This window comes from Sitodiplosis mosellana, unplaced genomic scaffold, assembly GCF_009176505.1.
Source record: "Sitodiplosis mosellana isolate CC-2019 unplaced genomic scaffold, AAFC_SMos_1.0 Smas_scaffold_3, whole genome shotgun sequence".
NCBI classification, from domain to species: domain Eukaryota; kingdom Metazoa; phylum Arthropoda; class Insecta; order Diptera; family Cecidomyiidae; genus Sitodiplosis; species Sitodiplosis mosellana.
The window spans coordinates 8,728,718-8,743,904 of NW_022595246.1; the positions used below are offsets into that span (position 1 = coordinate 8,728,718).

The 15,187-nt window shown below is 34.7% G+C and overlaps 2 protein-coding genes and 2 long non-coding RNA genes across 9 annotated transcripts; all 4 read right to left on the reverse strand.

Annotated features, from left to right (window-relative positions):
• Positions 1 to 351: 351 nt before the first annotated feature.
• Positions 352 to 1,505, reverse strand: LOC129566222 (uncharacterized). The gene is made up of 2 exons (XR_008687714.1): positions 733 to 1,505; positions 352 to 624 (listed from the first exon to the last, which is right to left on the reverse strand). It is a non-coding gene; the product is annotated as an uncharacterized LOC129566222 (long non-coding RNA).
• A 2,159-nt stretch (positions 1,506 to 3,664) lies between these two features.
• Positions 3,665 to 4,352, reverse strand: LOC129566220 (uncharacterized). Its single transcript, XR_008687711.1, has 2 exons — positions 4,226 to 4,352; positions 3,665 to 4,059 (listed from the first exon to the last, which is right to left on the reverse strand). It is a non-coding gene; the product is annotated as an uncharacterized LOC129566220 (long non-coding RNA).
• A 2,356-nt stretch (positions 4,353 to 6,708) lies between these two features.
• On the reverse strand, positions 6,709 to 12,133 carry LOC129566208 (organic cation transporter protein-like). Of its 6 annotated transcripts, XM_055441943.1 has the most exons (9): positions 12,005 to 12,133; positions 11,497 to 11,571; positions 10,667 to 10,883; positions 9,043 to 9,280; positions 8,846 to 8,949; positions 8,680 to 8,776; positions 8,426 to 8,477; positions 7,510 to 8,351; positions 7,121 to 7,335 (listed from the first exon to the last, which is right to left on the reverse strand). In XM_055441943.1, exons 3-9 carry the CDS (start codon positions 10,831 to 10,833, stop codon positions 7,201 to 7,203), a joined length of 1,635 nt encoding a protein of 544 aa, XP_055297918.1. In that variant the 5' UTR covers positions 10,834 to 10,883; positions 11,497 to 11,571; positions 12,005 to 12,133; the 3' UTR covers positions 7,121 to 7,200. The 6 variants fall into 6 exon arrangements, with proteins under 6 accessions (XP_055297915.1, XP_055297916.1, XP_055297918.1 ...); XM_055441940.1 differs by having other exon boundaries at positions 6,709 to 7,335; positions 11,497 to 12,133; XM_055441941.1 differs by having other exon boundaries at positions 6,709 to 7,335; positions 10,667 to 10,886; positions 11,497 to 12,133.
• Positions 12,134 to 13,516: 1,383 nt separating this feature from the next.
• Positions 13,517 to 14,557, reverse strand: LOC129565822 (uncharacterized). Its single transcript, XM_055441060.1, has 3 exons — positions 14,465 to 14,557; positions 13,806 to 14,000; positions 13,517 to 13,692 (listed from the first exon to the last, which is right to left on the reverse strand). The coding sequence occupies exons 1-3, from the start codon at positions 14,555 to 14,557 to the stop codon at positions 13,552 to 13,554; spliced, it is 429 nt and encodes a 142-aa protein (XP_055297035.1). The 3' UTR covers positions 13,517 to 13,551.
• Between the last annotated feature and the right edge of the window lie 630 nt (positions 14,558 to 15,187).

A 15,187-nucleotide genomic window follows, 5' to 3' on the forward strand; every position in this document is an offset into this window, starting at 1 on the left:
AATTCTGACACAGAATTCGTCCGCTGGATATCCGGCGACGAAACACTTTACGTAATTAACAGTGTTATCATTTTGACTATTCACGATGTGATTGTTGGAGAAAAATGTTTTTTCAAACAGAAAGAAGTGCACAATCAGTTTTATGTACTTGCTGTGTGATACATGTAGTTTTTGTTTTGAAACCTCATTCCAAACTGATCAAGAAATATTGGAATCGAGAATACTTCTCCTTTAGAAGAGAACACATTGCTTAAAGCAAAACTCACCTAGATTTATTCTACACTTTATCACTCTACAAACTGAAAAAGAAAATCAAAGCCTAGATGGTAGAATGAAATGATAGAATGAAAAAATGTTTAAATTTTGCTCATTTTTATTTCAAAAAATAAAAATGTGATGAAACTGTCACAAAATGCGCATTTTCGATGTTTTATAATTTCAGTTGAGTTTCCTCGTGACCTTGTCAATTGTTGTTATTGTTTGGTTGGTTCTTTTGGCGCGTTAACGGCCAGCTCATGGACGCAACAACACCTCTCAGTTCACCAGTAGATTGCTTTGTGTATTCAGGTGTGATTACGGATACGCTCTGGCCAACTGGACGAGAAGAGCCACTTTGGCTTCGTTCTGCTGAGCAAATACACAAATATTACGATATTGAAAAAAATGACTTATGAACTGAACAAATATGTTCTAAAAATAATTTATTCAATGAAACTGTACAAAAATACTAACGTGAGTTCGTTTTGCCAAGATGATTTTGTTTGTCCATTTTCGTTGCTCTTCAAATAAAATCTGTCGTAAGACTTGACTTTGGCTTCTTCTTTTATATTGTAAGCAGACAAGAGCAGACAGTCAGACAGTCAGACAGTCAGACAGTCGATTTTTTTTTCAACGAATAAATATACAAATTTCAAAGTTTGATTACACTCTCCTTCTCTTATTGATTATTTCTTACTTTTCGCATGCACTCAGCATTTCGGATTTGAATTGCAATTTTTAAATCAAATATCTTGAGACATAAATATTTTTCATACAGCTCACATTAACATTCAAAGTGATTAAAAGTGTTCAGCACTTTGTTTTTGTTTCATTTGCAAAGCCTCTTCTTCGTATAAACTAACCGTTGCGATTGTCTGTTTGATTACTTGAAATTGGACATTCAGCGAAAACGTTCATTTGATATCACCATTTCAAAAATGTGGATAAGAAAGATAATTGGTTTGTTCAAAGCTCACGATTAAACACTCACCTTTGAATATTGATCACACTTATGAGAAAGAATACGTTACCTCAAAAAGAACATTACTTGCCTTATCAAAGAAAAAAATGATTCTTCACTTATTCACACGAACTGCTAACTGAAAACGGAAGATTTTTCAAACGAACACACAATAATAACACTGAATTTTTAGATTTCGCCCATTTTTATTTTAAAAATAAAAATGTGATAAAAATGACAAATTTTTGATTATGACATTTTCGTTGTTGGGAAGAACCCAGTCCACCGGTCAGATCACTTCTTTGGTTGGTAGCTTGGGTTGTTTGGATTCATTTGGTTTCCGTGATTATTCAAATCACTACGGGTGCCGGTGCCCGTGTAGCCGGCGTTGCGACCAGGACCCGATGAAGTGTGGGTCGGGTTGCACTGGTTGGTACGGTTTCCCTCTGAAAATATAACACAAAAATGTAAACAAAAATCATTAATAACGTTTCGTGGAATTTTTTTTAAAAAATTGTTCAATAATTGCAATTGTGAAGAAAAATGATGAAAATAACAACGAAAAATGATTGCACTTACGTTTGTCCATCTTTTTTTCACTTTTGGCTTCTTAAATTCAGAACAAGAATTTGTCGCTTTCTTTGCGTTTTGCTTTCTTTTCCGCTTGTTTTCTTCGAGAAGAATGATCTCAATTGCTCGCCGCGAACGCCTTTTATACCGCTCGTATGATGAAAAGCAACGCTCGATGGTGCAATTCGATGCGAATCCTTCGTTCTATATGTGAAACATTCTGGAACATTCGTTTACATTTTTCAATTGGTGTTGAGACAGAAAAGGGTTACACATATATAAAAAACCAAATGTACTACATTCAAAGCATTCCAACGCCGATATCCGTGTGCATGTGATCCTATTAGATGTCTGTGTTTGTGTTTAAATGTTAATACTTTAGCGAAGTATTCATACTACAGTGTATGCATACCACCGTCTGTTCGTAATCGTTATGTACAGGAAGAGTTTTTTTTGCAAATGATGTCAGTAGCAACACATCGGTATGCTTAATCTGTACAGTGCGGTGTAAGTGTATTAGATTCATCGTCGGTTGCCTCTGCGAAAAAAAGATCCTACTTCATATTTTAATTGGTAGGCTGTTCTAGACTGTATGATATATGATTCAAAAGCAAATGCAATGACGCAATATTGCGATTGGACAGAATTTTTTGGCTTTTGACAAATCTCCTGGTAATCATAATTACTTTTACATTGTATGCAGTGTGCATTCACTTATAGATATGGTGCAGTATACATTCCTCCTACTTTCTACCATTGACATCGATAAGTGACACCACTTCACTCATGCCATTAAATGATAGGAATGTTTGTTTTATACTCATTCTTGTTCTGTCTATAAAATAAACGCATCAGCTGAAGCTCATATCATATGAATCATACATCTATTGACTAGATCGAGAGGAGAGTATGTGAAAAAATTCTAATATATTTTGAAAGAGGAGAGTATGATTTCTGTTGATTCTATCTGCGTTAAAAGGAAGTATGTTGGCATACCGTCTAGCCTCCGCGGTTTTTCACGGTTTCCGCGAAACTGATAAAAGATAACAACATGATGTCTTCGGCAAAGTTGTAGTACTTGAGGTTTTCTTTAACAATGCTGAAGACATCTATCTCTTATCTCTTATCAGTTGCTCGCAAATCGCGCACATAAAAAAGCAAATTTTATATAGAAATTTTTTTTTCTTATCATTTTTCGCGCTTTTAGCGGAGCTGATAAGAGATAACTGACTTCAGCAATGTTATAGAAGACCTCAAGTGCTACAACTTTGCCGAAGACACCAAGTTGTTATCTCTTATCAGTTCCGCGGAAACCGTGGAAAACCGCGAGGACCCGCCAAAAATGAACATACTCGCCTTTTACCATTTTTGAGTCGAAAGAAACTTACTCTTCTCTTTCACAACAAAGTCAGATGAACTTACTCTCCTCTCGATCTAGTCAATAGACATGTATGATTGATGATAGCGAATTTAAGTCTGGTAAAGTCAATAAATATTGAAATCAATCTTTTATTAAATGTTTTTTCGTGCACTTTTGAACGTAAAACCGAGAAAAGAATTGAATTGATTCTATTTTTTGAAAACAAAGTTCAGCAAACAAATGGTTTCAATGAGATTTCTTTTGCAGCTCCTCATGATACGAAGTCTATTTGGAAGCGATATTTGTATTCAGCGTATTTTTTTATCCAAAATTTTGAAAGCAAAGATTTAGAAATGAAAATATAGTTCTACAGTCGTTGTCGATCACGACGACAGAATCAAATCACTTTGTTGTGATTATCGAATTAAATGCAAATAGTTTGAAATGTAAATTCAATTAGACACTGAACTGTTGCACATTCGCGAGAAGTGAAAAAATCTTAGCTGCTTTTATTCAGTTGATCACTCAAGTGAATCAGTCACACAATGCATTACCTTGATTTTCCAGAACAATCAGCTGATTTATCACAAATTAACTGAAAATTGACTATAATTTTAAAAATGAATTTCAATTTACACGAAGGAAAGACACACACACAAAATTTCTATTGATTTTGCTGAATTTTATTCAAGAAACAAAATTCTGATGAAAGTAACACTTGAGTGCATTTTCAGTGTTTTACATTTGGTCACATTTTATTTTTTGCCCTTGAATTCTTTGTTGTTGGGATTCAACTGATTTCCATGATTGTCGCGATCTTTTTGGGAACCATCGCCTTTGTAAGCGGCATCGTGACCTGGCCCAGTCGGTTTATGGTCCGGGTTGCACTGGTCTGTGCGGTTCTTTGCTTCTATGATGTATAATGAAAAATTCAGAAAAAAAAGTGAGTTAATGTTTGATACAAAACGGAGTGTAATAAAACTTTTTCACCCAATGAAGATTGAATTAGAATTTTGGTTGATGATTCTAGAGGAAAAAAAAACTAAGTAACGTGAAATGTTCAACTCAAAACTTACGTTTATCGGCATCCATTTTCGTTCGAATTGTTGCTTGGTATCGTTTTGCTTTCAGCACTGATGTTGAATGCCTTCAGCACATCTGCTTTTATACTTTCCGATCGCGTGATTTTGCGGGTTAAAAATGAACTTTTTCGCTCATTGCTTCGTATTGACGTTGTTATTATCCTGCAAATATATATTATGTACTATATATAAGATAATTGAAAGTGGACGAAAAAAATCGCTTTTGTTATCGTCGGTACGTGAACAATGCAGTCTACTCGTTTGTCATTTCATTTGAAGCATTGAAATGTAATTACTAATCAACACGTTTCCGTGTATTTGCAAAAACGGGCAGTTTTGAACGTAATATTTCTTCGCTAATAATTTCTCCATATTTCTGCAACATGAGCCGAAATAACTCTATTAAAACACGGTCACAGCTCAGGAAAAATCAGCTATGGAGCATAAAACACTTTTTTAATTATTTCAAAATGGGCCGACTAAGATAAAATGAACGAATGGAACAAACATATGATTAAATGAAGTGAGTTTGTAGGAATGCGTATAGTGAAGTAAAAAAAAAATAAGAACATAAAATAAAATACGCTCAAGCTAAATACGAATTCAAGAGAACAGACGACAATACAGTAATCCCATATTTCCTCCATCAAATTTTACTTTTATGTGCCATTATTACGCACGACTTACTCAACAAACACCATTTAAGACGATGAACAAGAATTGTACGATTATGGATTAAGTCATAGCCACAAAGTTTACTTCGAAAATGTGAACAACGATAAGTCCGCACAATGCACCTCTTTCAATTTGCTTCGCATTCGATTTGTAGTGGTCGGATTTGTTTTTGTTATTTTATGGTTGCACATTTCATGTATGGCGAAAAAAAAGAGCGATGATGTATGCCAGAGTGAGTCAAAGTGGTAAGTCGTGTAAATTTTTTCATTTTACTTACCCATAAAAAACACTCACAAATCGTAAATCTTTCCATTATCTGTAAAAAAAACAACGAAGTAACAAATCCTTGATTGCTTTTCAATGGGGTAACTTTTATTCGAAACAATCGTTTTTTGTACTGTTTTTAACTGGCAAATGTCTTATTTTTCAAAATTATTCGGAAATATTTCGATTGTATTCATTTTGATGGGTTGTGTACGCTCAGTCGATTTTCATTTTTTTTTTTCTGCTCTTTTTCATCGCCGGAATGTGTAAGTCGTCATTGGAAGTCACTGTGAAGAATTAAAAATATTTCGTTTAAAATTTGAATTGCGATCACTTTTGTTCGATTTGTTCAATAAAATGTAGAAATAAACACTTTACCATTTGGCCGAAAGATCCATTAACCCTGTTTGGATGCATAGTCCTTGCGAATCAAAATCGTGCCGTGTGCCACATTTCGTTGGACGCTTCCGTTTGCTTGGCTTGTTGTGGTCATTTTGCGCAGATCATATGGTTTTTGACGAGTACCCGGTGAAGCAGCATCGGTGCGGCAAACATACTGGTAACGAATCAAAATTGTTGTGTTTGTAACGTTGACCTTGACTTTGTCCACTGGATAATTGGCCAACGCCTCCTTGCGCAACGAATGCCAGTACTTTGGCGAGCAGTGAGAATGGAATTTCGGCTTGCACATCTTGAACCGTGAACACCGTTGACGAGAGCAGATGCTGAACCAAATCGATGTTACCTTTCACTGATGTCAACCAAATGTGATGACAATCTGCATTTGATATGCTGCATCTCCCTAGAAAACGACCGTTCGATTTGCTCACCAACTCGAAAAACCAACGGTGAATTTCATATTTTCCAAACACAAACCACCATTTCGATGAACTTTCTCCGGAAGATATGTGAGCCTTGTGAATATTTCCGTAGTTTGAATACAAAAACTACATTGTATCGACCCATTCATATATCTCCGCATGTTGCGAAATCCGCCTAAAACTGCTGACGACAACCGATTTGTAAATAAACTTATTCGAACAAAAATAAACAAATCGAAGCAAATCTTTGCATCTCACCACAGATTCGATTGAGTATGTTTTTTTCTGTATGCCCCTGCATAGCGTTCAGTTCATCGAAAATCAAAGGAAACGAATTGAGAGGAATTATCATCTGATTGTCACTATTCGTTTTGTTTTAAGAAGCGTACGAGAAAAAGAAATTCTTTGATCATATTCATTGCCCTAGAGAACTAAAAGAACAAAGGTCACTTTGATCATTTTTCAAAGCCGCCTCTGAAAAAAAAAATGAACCAAATTCATATCGAGCCAAAAATTGCGTTCAACATTATTCGTTGGCAAAATCCAGTCCGATGACGCCATCAAAAACTCATTTAAATTAGTCGCACTTTTGTTTGTCGGTGCGTCGCGTTTTTTTCTGTTTCTTTCGCCAAAGAAACAATTGGATCCATTCAAAACAATATGCTGCCGCCGTGTGTCTCGTGAATTTTGTTTTGAAATGAAATCACATCAGCATTATCCATGTTATGAAATTAAATGAACGTTGTATTTTTTTCACCATATCGAGTCTTAACTAATTGAACAGACGCTGAATATGCATGTTTACCGCTTGAGCACAATTCTGTTGCTCTTTCGTTGGTATAATAATGGCATGATCGCAATATTCTTACATAAATAACATCAATATAAACATTCGAAAGCATGCAAAAAAATTAAATGAATCGAATTCACCCGATAAATATAATGAAATTCAATATAAATATTTGTATTTTTTGAAAATGCGCAACGCATTTTTTCTCCATTGCCTGTTCTTACTGCGTTATTGTATTCATTCTATATTGGTTCGTAACCAAGGCTATTTTTAGAACTCGACTTTGGCAATAATGCCCTTTACGAATTACAATGGAAAAAATGAAAACAAAACTTCTTCTTTTCTTGACTGTAGAATTAAGAAAACGTTCTCTTAACACTATTTATTAGGCGGTATGAATGCAATGGTACAATTTAAAATTAGAGATCTTTCGCTTCTTCCACCGAATCTGGTAGTTTTTTCTCGTGTGTTTCGGGGCATAGTAGAACCAAAGTGGCAGCGAATATGGCCACGCTTCCGAACAATAAGAATGGCAAGAATGGCGTTTTTGCGATCTGAAACGGAAAATGAGAGACTTATTGGAGTGCTCCGAATTAAACAGATTTGGTTGAAAACTGTCCCGTTGACAGAAAATTTTAGACAAAAGAAGGACAAAATCAAACAGAAGAGAGAACACTTCATTTTAGTTAACATTCGAGCTTCAATAACAACTTTCAAACACAACTCACCAGTAGCGTTGTAAGTGGCGCAACCGCAGCGCCCAATCGCCCAGTCATTGAGCATGAATTCATGATTGTTGTTCTCAAGTTGGTCGGCCACAATTCAGCGGTGAAGATGTACAGTACGTTAAATGCAAAGGTAATTGATGATTTGCCAATCATGAACAAACCCAGAACGAACAGCGATTGCTCTTTTGGTATCCATGGTGCTGTCATTGACGCCAATCCACACAAAGTCAACGAACAGAATAGCAATTTCTTCCGTCCGAATCGATTGAGAAACAATGCTGGCAGTAACGCACCGGGAATTTCAACCGCTTGCACAATGATATAGCTAGTGTACCGATCGGTGCCCGGAATGTGTGTCGAAATCAAACTAAACCCATAGTAACAGAAACAACAAGTAATCCATTGATAGCAACAGTTCAACAAACGCAAACCGAGTTTTTGCGATCCAAGAACTAATTTAATTTCTTGGAATATCGACAGTTTATTTTCGTTTTTTTCTACATTTGCTGCATTGGTTTTCGCTTCGGTTGAGTATTGCAGGTGAAGCATTTCAACCGATTTATCCGACAATGTTTTCCCATTGACTTTGGCAATTCGCTTGAGAATCTTGACCGCACGATCAACACGACCAGTTATCAGCAGCCAACGAATACTTTCCGGTACCAGCCAGAAGTATAGGATGACAAACAGTCCAGGAGTGTATATAACACGAAGCAAATAACGGAAATTGTGTACGTACATCGCGACAATGCCTAACAACATTTCTCCAAACGAGAATGATGTGACAACTATCGACGCTCCTAATGCACGATACTTCGAACTGAGCCATTCCATAGCAAGCACTGTGCAAAAGAAAAGGAAGTTTTAACGCAGAACAATTTAGTGTACTCTTGAATTCAAAGAAGAGAAAAATTACCATAAATTCCACTAAAGGTACAGGTACCAGCTGATGCCTCGAAAAATTCCATCTGTATATTGGGAAAAGGAATTTTTTTTTACTCATTTCCTTATGATTAGTGCTTTTTTCAATAAAATTAAATTCATTTCAAACATTTCATAGCCTAAAGTAGCAATATCAATATAAAAATCAAAAGAAATTCTTTTCGATTCTTCTTTTAGTTCATTATTCAGCTGTTTTTTTTTTCTCACAAAAATCAAATTGCCACTCACCGTAATATACATTGAATAACTAACTGAAAATGACTTGATGATACCAAAAATACTGCAGCATAACATGCCAATGATGATGACGCGTAGTCTCCCGAATCTAAAGTATGTGCCGAAATCATTAAAAACAAACCATAATTCAATGGGAATGATTCGAGTTTTGAATTACTTGTCTGCGAGCATGCCAGTCAGCGGCAAAAGCAAAAATCGGCCGATATTGTTCACAGATCCGATCAAAGCGAGTTTATAGCTATCGTCGCAATGGATGTTGAACTGAAATAAGTAAAATCCGCATTAAGCTTATTGAGTTCATATCGAGCAACACTTGTCGAAAACAACTGTTTAGATTAGTGAATAAATAATAACCTCTGTTTGAACATTTGATTCGTCTGTAGTGTAGATGAATTCGTCACATTTGATCTGTTTTAACGAGTTGAAATTATTGATATTACATTCATGTGACGATGCTGACGAATTTATCGGTGCGTAGCGAACGCAATTCTCATAACCGTTGCTCGAATGTGGTATCGCATATTTTAACCATGGTTGATCATAGCTTATCTCACGATTATTATCACCAACATCACACTCTGGCACTTTACATCTGTAAAATGAGAAAAAAAATTACACATTTATTCCTTGTTCACGCAGCAGACGCGTTTTCTAGAGCTGATATGTTCATCAAGTGCGTTGTTCATGCGTGTTCTCACTCGATGCAGAAATATTCACATTTTGTGTGTTTTAGTTTTTATTACAATTTCTTATTTTGTACAAAAACTTTTTTTTTCGCGATTTCAAAATATTTCAAACTGACCTATGATCGAGATTATTGCTTGGGAATATATAGTTGACCATGTAAGTCGCGGATATTATATTTGGAATGCAAATCAAAATTACTGAGAGAATTTGAAAGGGACCAAAATCGCCAATTTCCTCATAAACGGTATCGATAAAATGATCAGCACCATCGATGACACCCATTGTGACACTTTTTTCTCATAAAATGCGTTCAATTCCTTGGGTTTTTTCCGTCTATTCAAAGCTGAAGTCTCTTTTCAAACTTACGAGTTGCTCTGCTAACGAATAAAGTCGAACTGGGTTTTATTGACGAAAACCAACTGTTTATATTCTATTCCAAATCTATTTTTATAGTGAACCTTTCGGTTTGTTCTAAGTTTTTTGGGGAAAATTTTTCGGCACTTTTCGAGTTCCATAAATAACGAAAATAAAATGAGCTAAGAACCAATGTACAATAGAAGTGTAAATAAAATGAACACGTGAAGTAATAATTAAAGCAAAAGTTTAATTTAAAATTTTAATGAGCTCGTAAGTCGAGCCATAGAAATTTTCCTGAATAAACAAACGTTTTTGAAGTGGAATGAATGCCACAGTGACGAATTGGATTCGGCTTATACACGAAATTCAGTGACAATATCAAATGATGGCATAGCACTCAAATGTTACGCTTCTAATTCCATCGACTACAATTGTCTCGATATGTTTTGGTGCAAGGGGTGGAGCAGTACTAGAGTAATTCTTCTAGTCCAAAATAATACTGAATTAATTCGAAGTAATTCTTCGTTCGCCACAGTAATTCTCCTGACTTATTCTGAAGTTTCTGTGTCATCATGTTTGGTAAATAATTTAGTTTCAAGTAATTGGTTAAAATGAATCAATCAAAATTACAGAAGAATTAGATATTGAACTCCCATTGCGACAAAGCGGCGATCATTTTGACAAACATGACGATACAGAAACGTCAGAACAAATCAGAAGAATTACTCTGGTACTGCTCCGCCCCTTGGTTCAGTGAAAAGATGTGTTCCGCGTGATTTTTGGAATTCTTTCCTTCCTTTTCGACAAATACATATACCACCAGTACCTATTGATTCAGTGCAGTAAATAAATTTCTTTTCATACGACTTCTTTAGGATTGTCCCTACATTCGGTGTGTTAAAAATTGTCCTTACATTTGCTGCATTGTACCTACCTATAGTCCATGATGTTCGCAGTAAACACATAATTCACGATATATGTCGACGAAATCATAGTTGGAACGCAAATCAATGCAAACGTTACGATTTGAAACAGGCCGAATTCGCCAACTTCGGCGGAAAGCACATCCAAATTGCCTTCAGCAGCAACATCAACACTCATTTTGAAATTTTGTTTACCTTCACTGTCTGCATAAAAAAGAACGACAACCACTTCTTGGCGACAAAATTTATCGTTGAGAATAGAGTAGAGTATATTTATAAATGAACAATAGGGTGGTCCAAACTGATTTATCATGGTAAAATGCTCCCAATAGCTTAAAATTAAATTGGGCTCAAAACTAGCTGATTCCTTTTTTCAGATAAAAGAAATGACATTTTTAAATGTTAAAATCTAGTGGTCGATAGAGCCATACTTAAAATGGCTGTTTTTGACTTTTTTTATTTAAGGTAATTTGAGGCGCTGAGTTCAAATTTGGTGTTAAAAATACACTTGGAACTATGTGTTTTCGCTATATGGCTGAATTTGTTTAAAAAAACCATGTTTTTGTACTAAAACTTTTTTTAAAAAGCAACATTAGCAAATTTTTGACAACGGCTTCGTGTTAAGCGTTCCAAAAAGCCCTAAAAATGATATGTCACCAGATTCGATTTGAATAACCTATGGGTTTTCTATCAATATATATGTTGAAAAATAGGTCAAAAACAGTCATTTTAAGTACGGCTTTATCGATCACTAGATTTTAACATTTTTTTGATTTGAAAATTGGAATCAGCTAGTTTTGTACCCAATTTAAATTTAAGCTATTGGGAGCATATACCTTACCATGATAAATCAGTTTGGACCACCCTAATAAACAACTAAGTCGACCGATTTTTCTCCTATAAAACACACGATATTCTGTGGGAAAAAAATTGTCAACACATTTGTTTTGTTCGGTCTTATTGGTGTGGTAGTTGTTTCACAATTGAATTATATTTTCGGTAAAATATTGCAATACATCTGAGTTCACTGATTTCAAATAACGTGCTGTATTTAGTGGTTCTCAGTACAACAGTACGAAAACCGTTTTTCAAACTTAAAGCGTCCGATGAGTAAGCCGGAAAAAAACACAAAAATGCCGGTTGGTATCGCAAGTTTAATTTTATAAATGCGCATCACCTTTGCGTTCCAGTGGAATAGTCCATTTCTTTATAAAAACAAATGTATTTGAATTGATAACAGTTCTGTGATTTTATGTCTTCGTTTAGCACGATTAATTATTGGTTCTGTGCAAGGATTCAGCTGATTATTTGTAACACTTCATTATTGCGTTTGAATACGCACATTTTACCTTTTCATTCACTTTTGAACAGTTTTTTCTTTCACACAAAAATAACAGAGAAAAATTATTTCAAAGTATTTCCATCACTGATTTTTTTTTTCAATCTAGACAAAGTCCATGCTGGAATACGACTGTCTCAAATTTTAATTGCATTTTCTGCTTATATAAAAAAATATTTTGACGTCGAAAAAATATGATTCCGATAATACTATCGGGTGTTTTATTTGATCAAACAACAAATGAGCACAGATTGTCTGACTGAATCAAGTGATAAAACGATAAAAATTGACATCTGTACAAAGAGCACCTAGTGGGATTGTAAGAGGTAACGAGAGATTAAAAATCTGTAGAAGAATCCTATTTGCGGTATTTTTTCGTCATAGCATCATAAACAATCAGCGTTGTACACTGCGTAGACATATCCAGATAGATTACACGTGCATGTCGATTGTTTGTGTCTCGATAGAAACACGTTAACCCTTCACTGAACAACAAGCTGTGTAGTCAAAACAAAAACTAGCAAGTTGAATGAGGGAAAAAGGTGTCTTGAGGTCTAACAGCTTTGTAATTTACATTTTCTATGTCATTGGCGTCATTTACCCTGAAGTTAACAGCTAACGAACTCATGAATTCTAATTCATTTGTGAATGAATTGTTCCTAGAAATACCGTGAAGTCATTATAAAGAGTTTATATGAATGTCCGAGAATGAAAACGCAACTTCTATTCACAACACATATAAGTGAAACAAAAATAAAAAATTTATTGAAATGAAACAACAAAATCGAATTTTTTCAAAGTGTAACAACAAAAAAGATTTTTTTATTTTTGTTTCACTTATATGTGTTGTGAATAGAAGTTGCGTTTTCATTCTCGGACATTCATATACATAAGTATCACACTTCGATTCGCTTCGTCTTTCAATTTAAATGATAATTTGAAAACACGAAAAAAAAACGTCTTCATTCTAATCTGAAGCTTCCCCAGCAAATGCTATAAAAACTTTACAGACACACAGCTTAACTGTCTCACGTGTGGCTCTTATCTGTTTACATTGTTTAATTTTCATTTCCTCCTCATTTTTATTTTATTATTTAGACCGATTTAGATTTTTGACATTTCCCATATGGTTTAGATATAAATTTAGATCTTCATTTTGCGTGGCATTGTTTTGATGTCAACGGTGGAAAATTGTCGCTCATGTAATTTGATAGTTCAGTGACTTTTTTCTGAAGAATCGATAATTTTCTGGGCCCGTTGATGTACATCAAATCAACGATCAGTTGAAAGAATTGATTTTCAGTGGAGGTATTGAACCACACTGAGTGCCATCTATTGAAAGTCTGCTGAAAGCTCAAAAATAAGAAGTAGAGAAACCATGAGGCGATCATTCAAATTAAAAATTCATTTTATTATGCATGATTTGTGGCTTATCTGCTGTATTTGTTGCATTTTATCAAGAAAATCTGCACTTTGCCAAGAAGTAGCTCATTTCAAAGCTGAAGAAGCACACAATAAATAAAACTAATTATAAATTAAGTGTCAAATGCTTTAAATCTAATTGGATTCAGTTGTTGTTGTTGTCATCCTCGTTGGTTCAGCGGTTGGTGGTGGTGGATACAAGCCTTTCACATTCAACGCTTTGGCAAAAAATGGCTTAAAGTATTGCACGAGCGCTGCGAAGCGACGAGCTGTATTCTGTAATCGAAAATAAATTAGAATGTATTTTCTGTAATATTTGTTTTTTTACGAACTTAAGAAGAAACATTGAAGATGTTTCAAGTTAATTTTAAATATAATTAGTTGTATACCATCATCCAACTGCCAATAATTTTCGAGGCATCTATGACTCGTGAAGCAGATGCACCAAAAAGCTTATCAGATATATCAAGCATGACCATTCCGCGATCAAAGTCTGGTGTGTCATCCGTTACACCAGGCGGAAGAACAGGAGTGGCTCGTGTGACACGAACGACCAAGACGCCGTTGAACATTTCGTTCTCATTCTGTTTTGTTGTGATGCAAAGATTAAAAAAACCATGTGAAAAAAAATCGTGAGTTAAACTCATTTAAATAAACCGTTTTCAAAAGACGAATTTAAATTTCAATTTTATTGGCAATGAAATTATGTAATCAACGAAGTCGAGCAAAAGAGAAAATCCCTTTTATTTGTTTAGCTAATTGGTTATGTATGATTGCAACGATGACATAAAAAAAAACCGACTGAATCTTATATTTCGCATTCAAGGTTGTGAGCTAATTTTTGATAATTTCGCTGTAATGACATCAAGACGTGATCCTAATGAAGATTGCATTTTTGCATTTTTTTTTCATTCGGCTTCTCTTGAAACCATCAACAACACACTTAAAAAATGATAAATGGCACAAAGTTAACATTTGAAACAAAGTAGCACATTGGCAATCGAATCTACACTCATAAATGAAATAGGAAAATGTCGAAAGTACTTACATCAGCTGGAATCTCATATTGCGATATGGGAATGGCTATGGCAAGCGAACACAGCGCAGTGACAGTCAAAGATAAGAATGATAGAGTCTGCATTTTGCTAAATTATAACAACGTTTAGGTGAAAATTCCAATTAATTCGAAAAAAAATAATAGTTATAAGAATTCTTGTGTCAATTGACACTGCGCTTGAACTATGCTGATGATTTAGAAATATTTTCTATGGAACTGAAACTATACATGAATAAAAAAAAATTTTTACCGTAAAGAATTATTTTAAGAATATGTTACAAAAAGAATGACAACACCAAATCGCAACTTCTAAAAAAAAGGTCACCAAATCGCGACTTCACTCTAATGAATGCTCTGATGTGTGTATTTCCAATCACACAACAATGCGCAACTAAAACCAACTGAACACCAGCTCAAATATCAAAGAAATGATGCCACAAGCCGCATTTCAACAACATCTCATATTCAAAGTTAATGACATCCAAGTGGTAAAATTGGCTAGACTTGACTATTGCACATTGTGACATACATAAACTATCGAGTTTGTTGATTAAAAAAACGCGATTAATATGATGATTAGAAGTGGTGGGGTAAAATTGAATGCTATAAATAAAAGTAATAGGCCTATTTAAGCTTGAATCTTCACTCATCTTTTAATTTCTTTTGCAGAAAAAACTGTCGGAAATGTGAACAATTTTCCATGTTTTGGTGTTA

What these genes read in the sequence shown, in the direction of transcription:
- LOC129566208 (XM_055441940.1), bottom strand. Translation starts at nt 10,833, where the DNA reads ATGAGTGTTGATGTTGCTGCTGAAGGCAATTTGGATGTGCTTTCCGCC. An exon ending in AATCAAATGTTCAAACAGAG is followed by an intron (nt 8,950 to 9,042) that starts GTTATTATTTAT and finishes TACTTATTTCAG; the next exon opens with TTCAACATCCATTGCGACGA. An exon ending in ACTGGCATGCTCGCAGACAA is followed by an intron (nt 8,777 to 8,845) that starts GTAATTCAAAAC and finishes CACATACTTTAG; the next exon opens with ATTCGGGAGACTACGCGTCA.
- LOC129565822 (XM_055441060.1), bottom strand. Translation starts at nt 14,557, where the DNA reads ATGCAGACTCTATCATTCTTATCTTTGACTGTCACTGCGCTGTGTTCG. An exon ending in AATATGAGATTCCAGCTGAT is followed by an intron (nt 14,001 to 14,464) that starts GTAAGTACTTTC and finishes ACAACAAAACAG; the next exon opens with AATGAGAACGAAATGTTCAA. An exon ending in TTATTGGCAGTTGGATGATG is followed by an intron (nt 13,693 to 13,805) that starts GTATACAACTAA and finishes TTTCGATTACAG; the next exon opens with AATACAGCTCGTCGCTTCGC.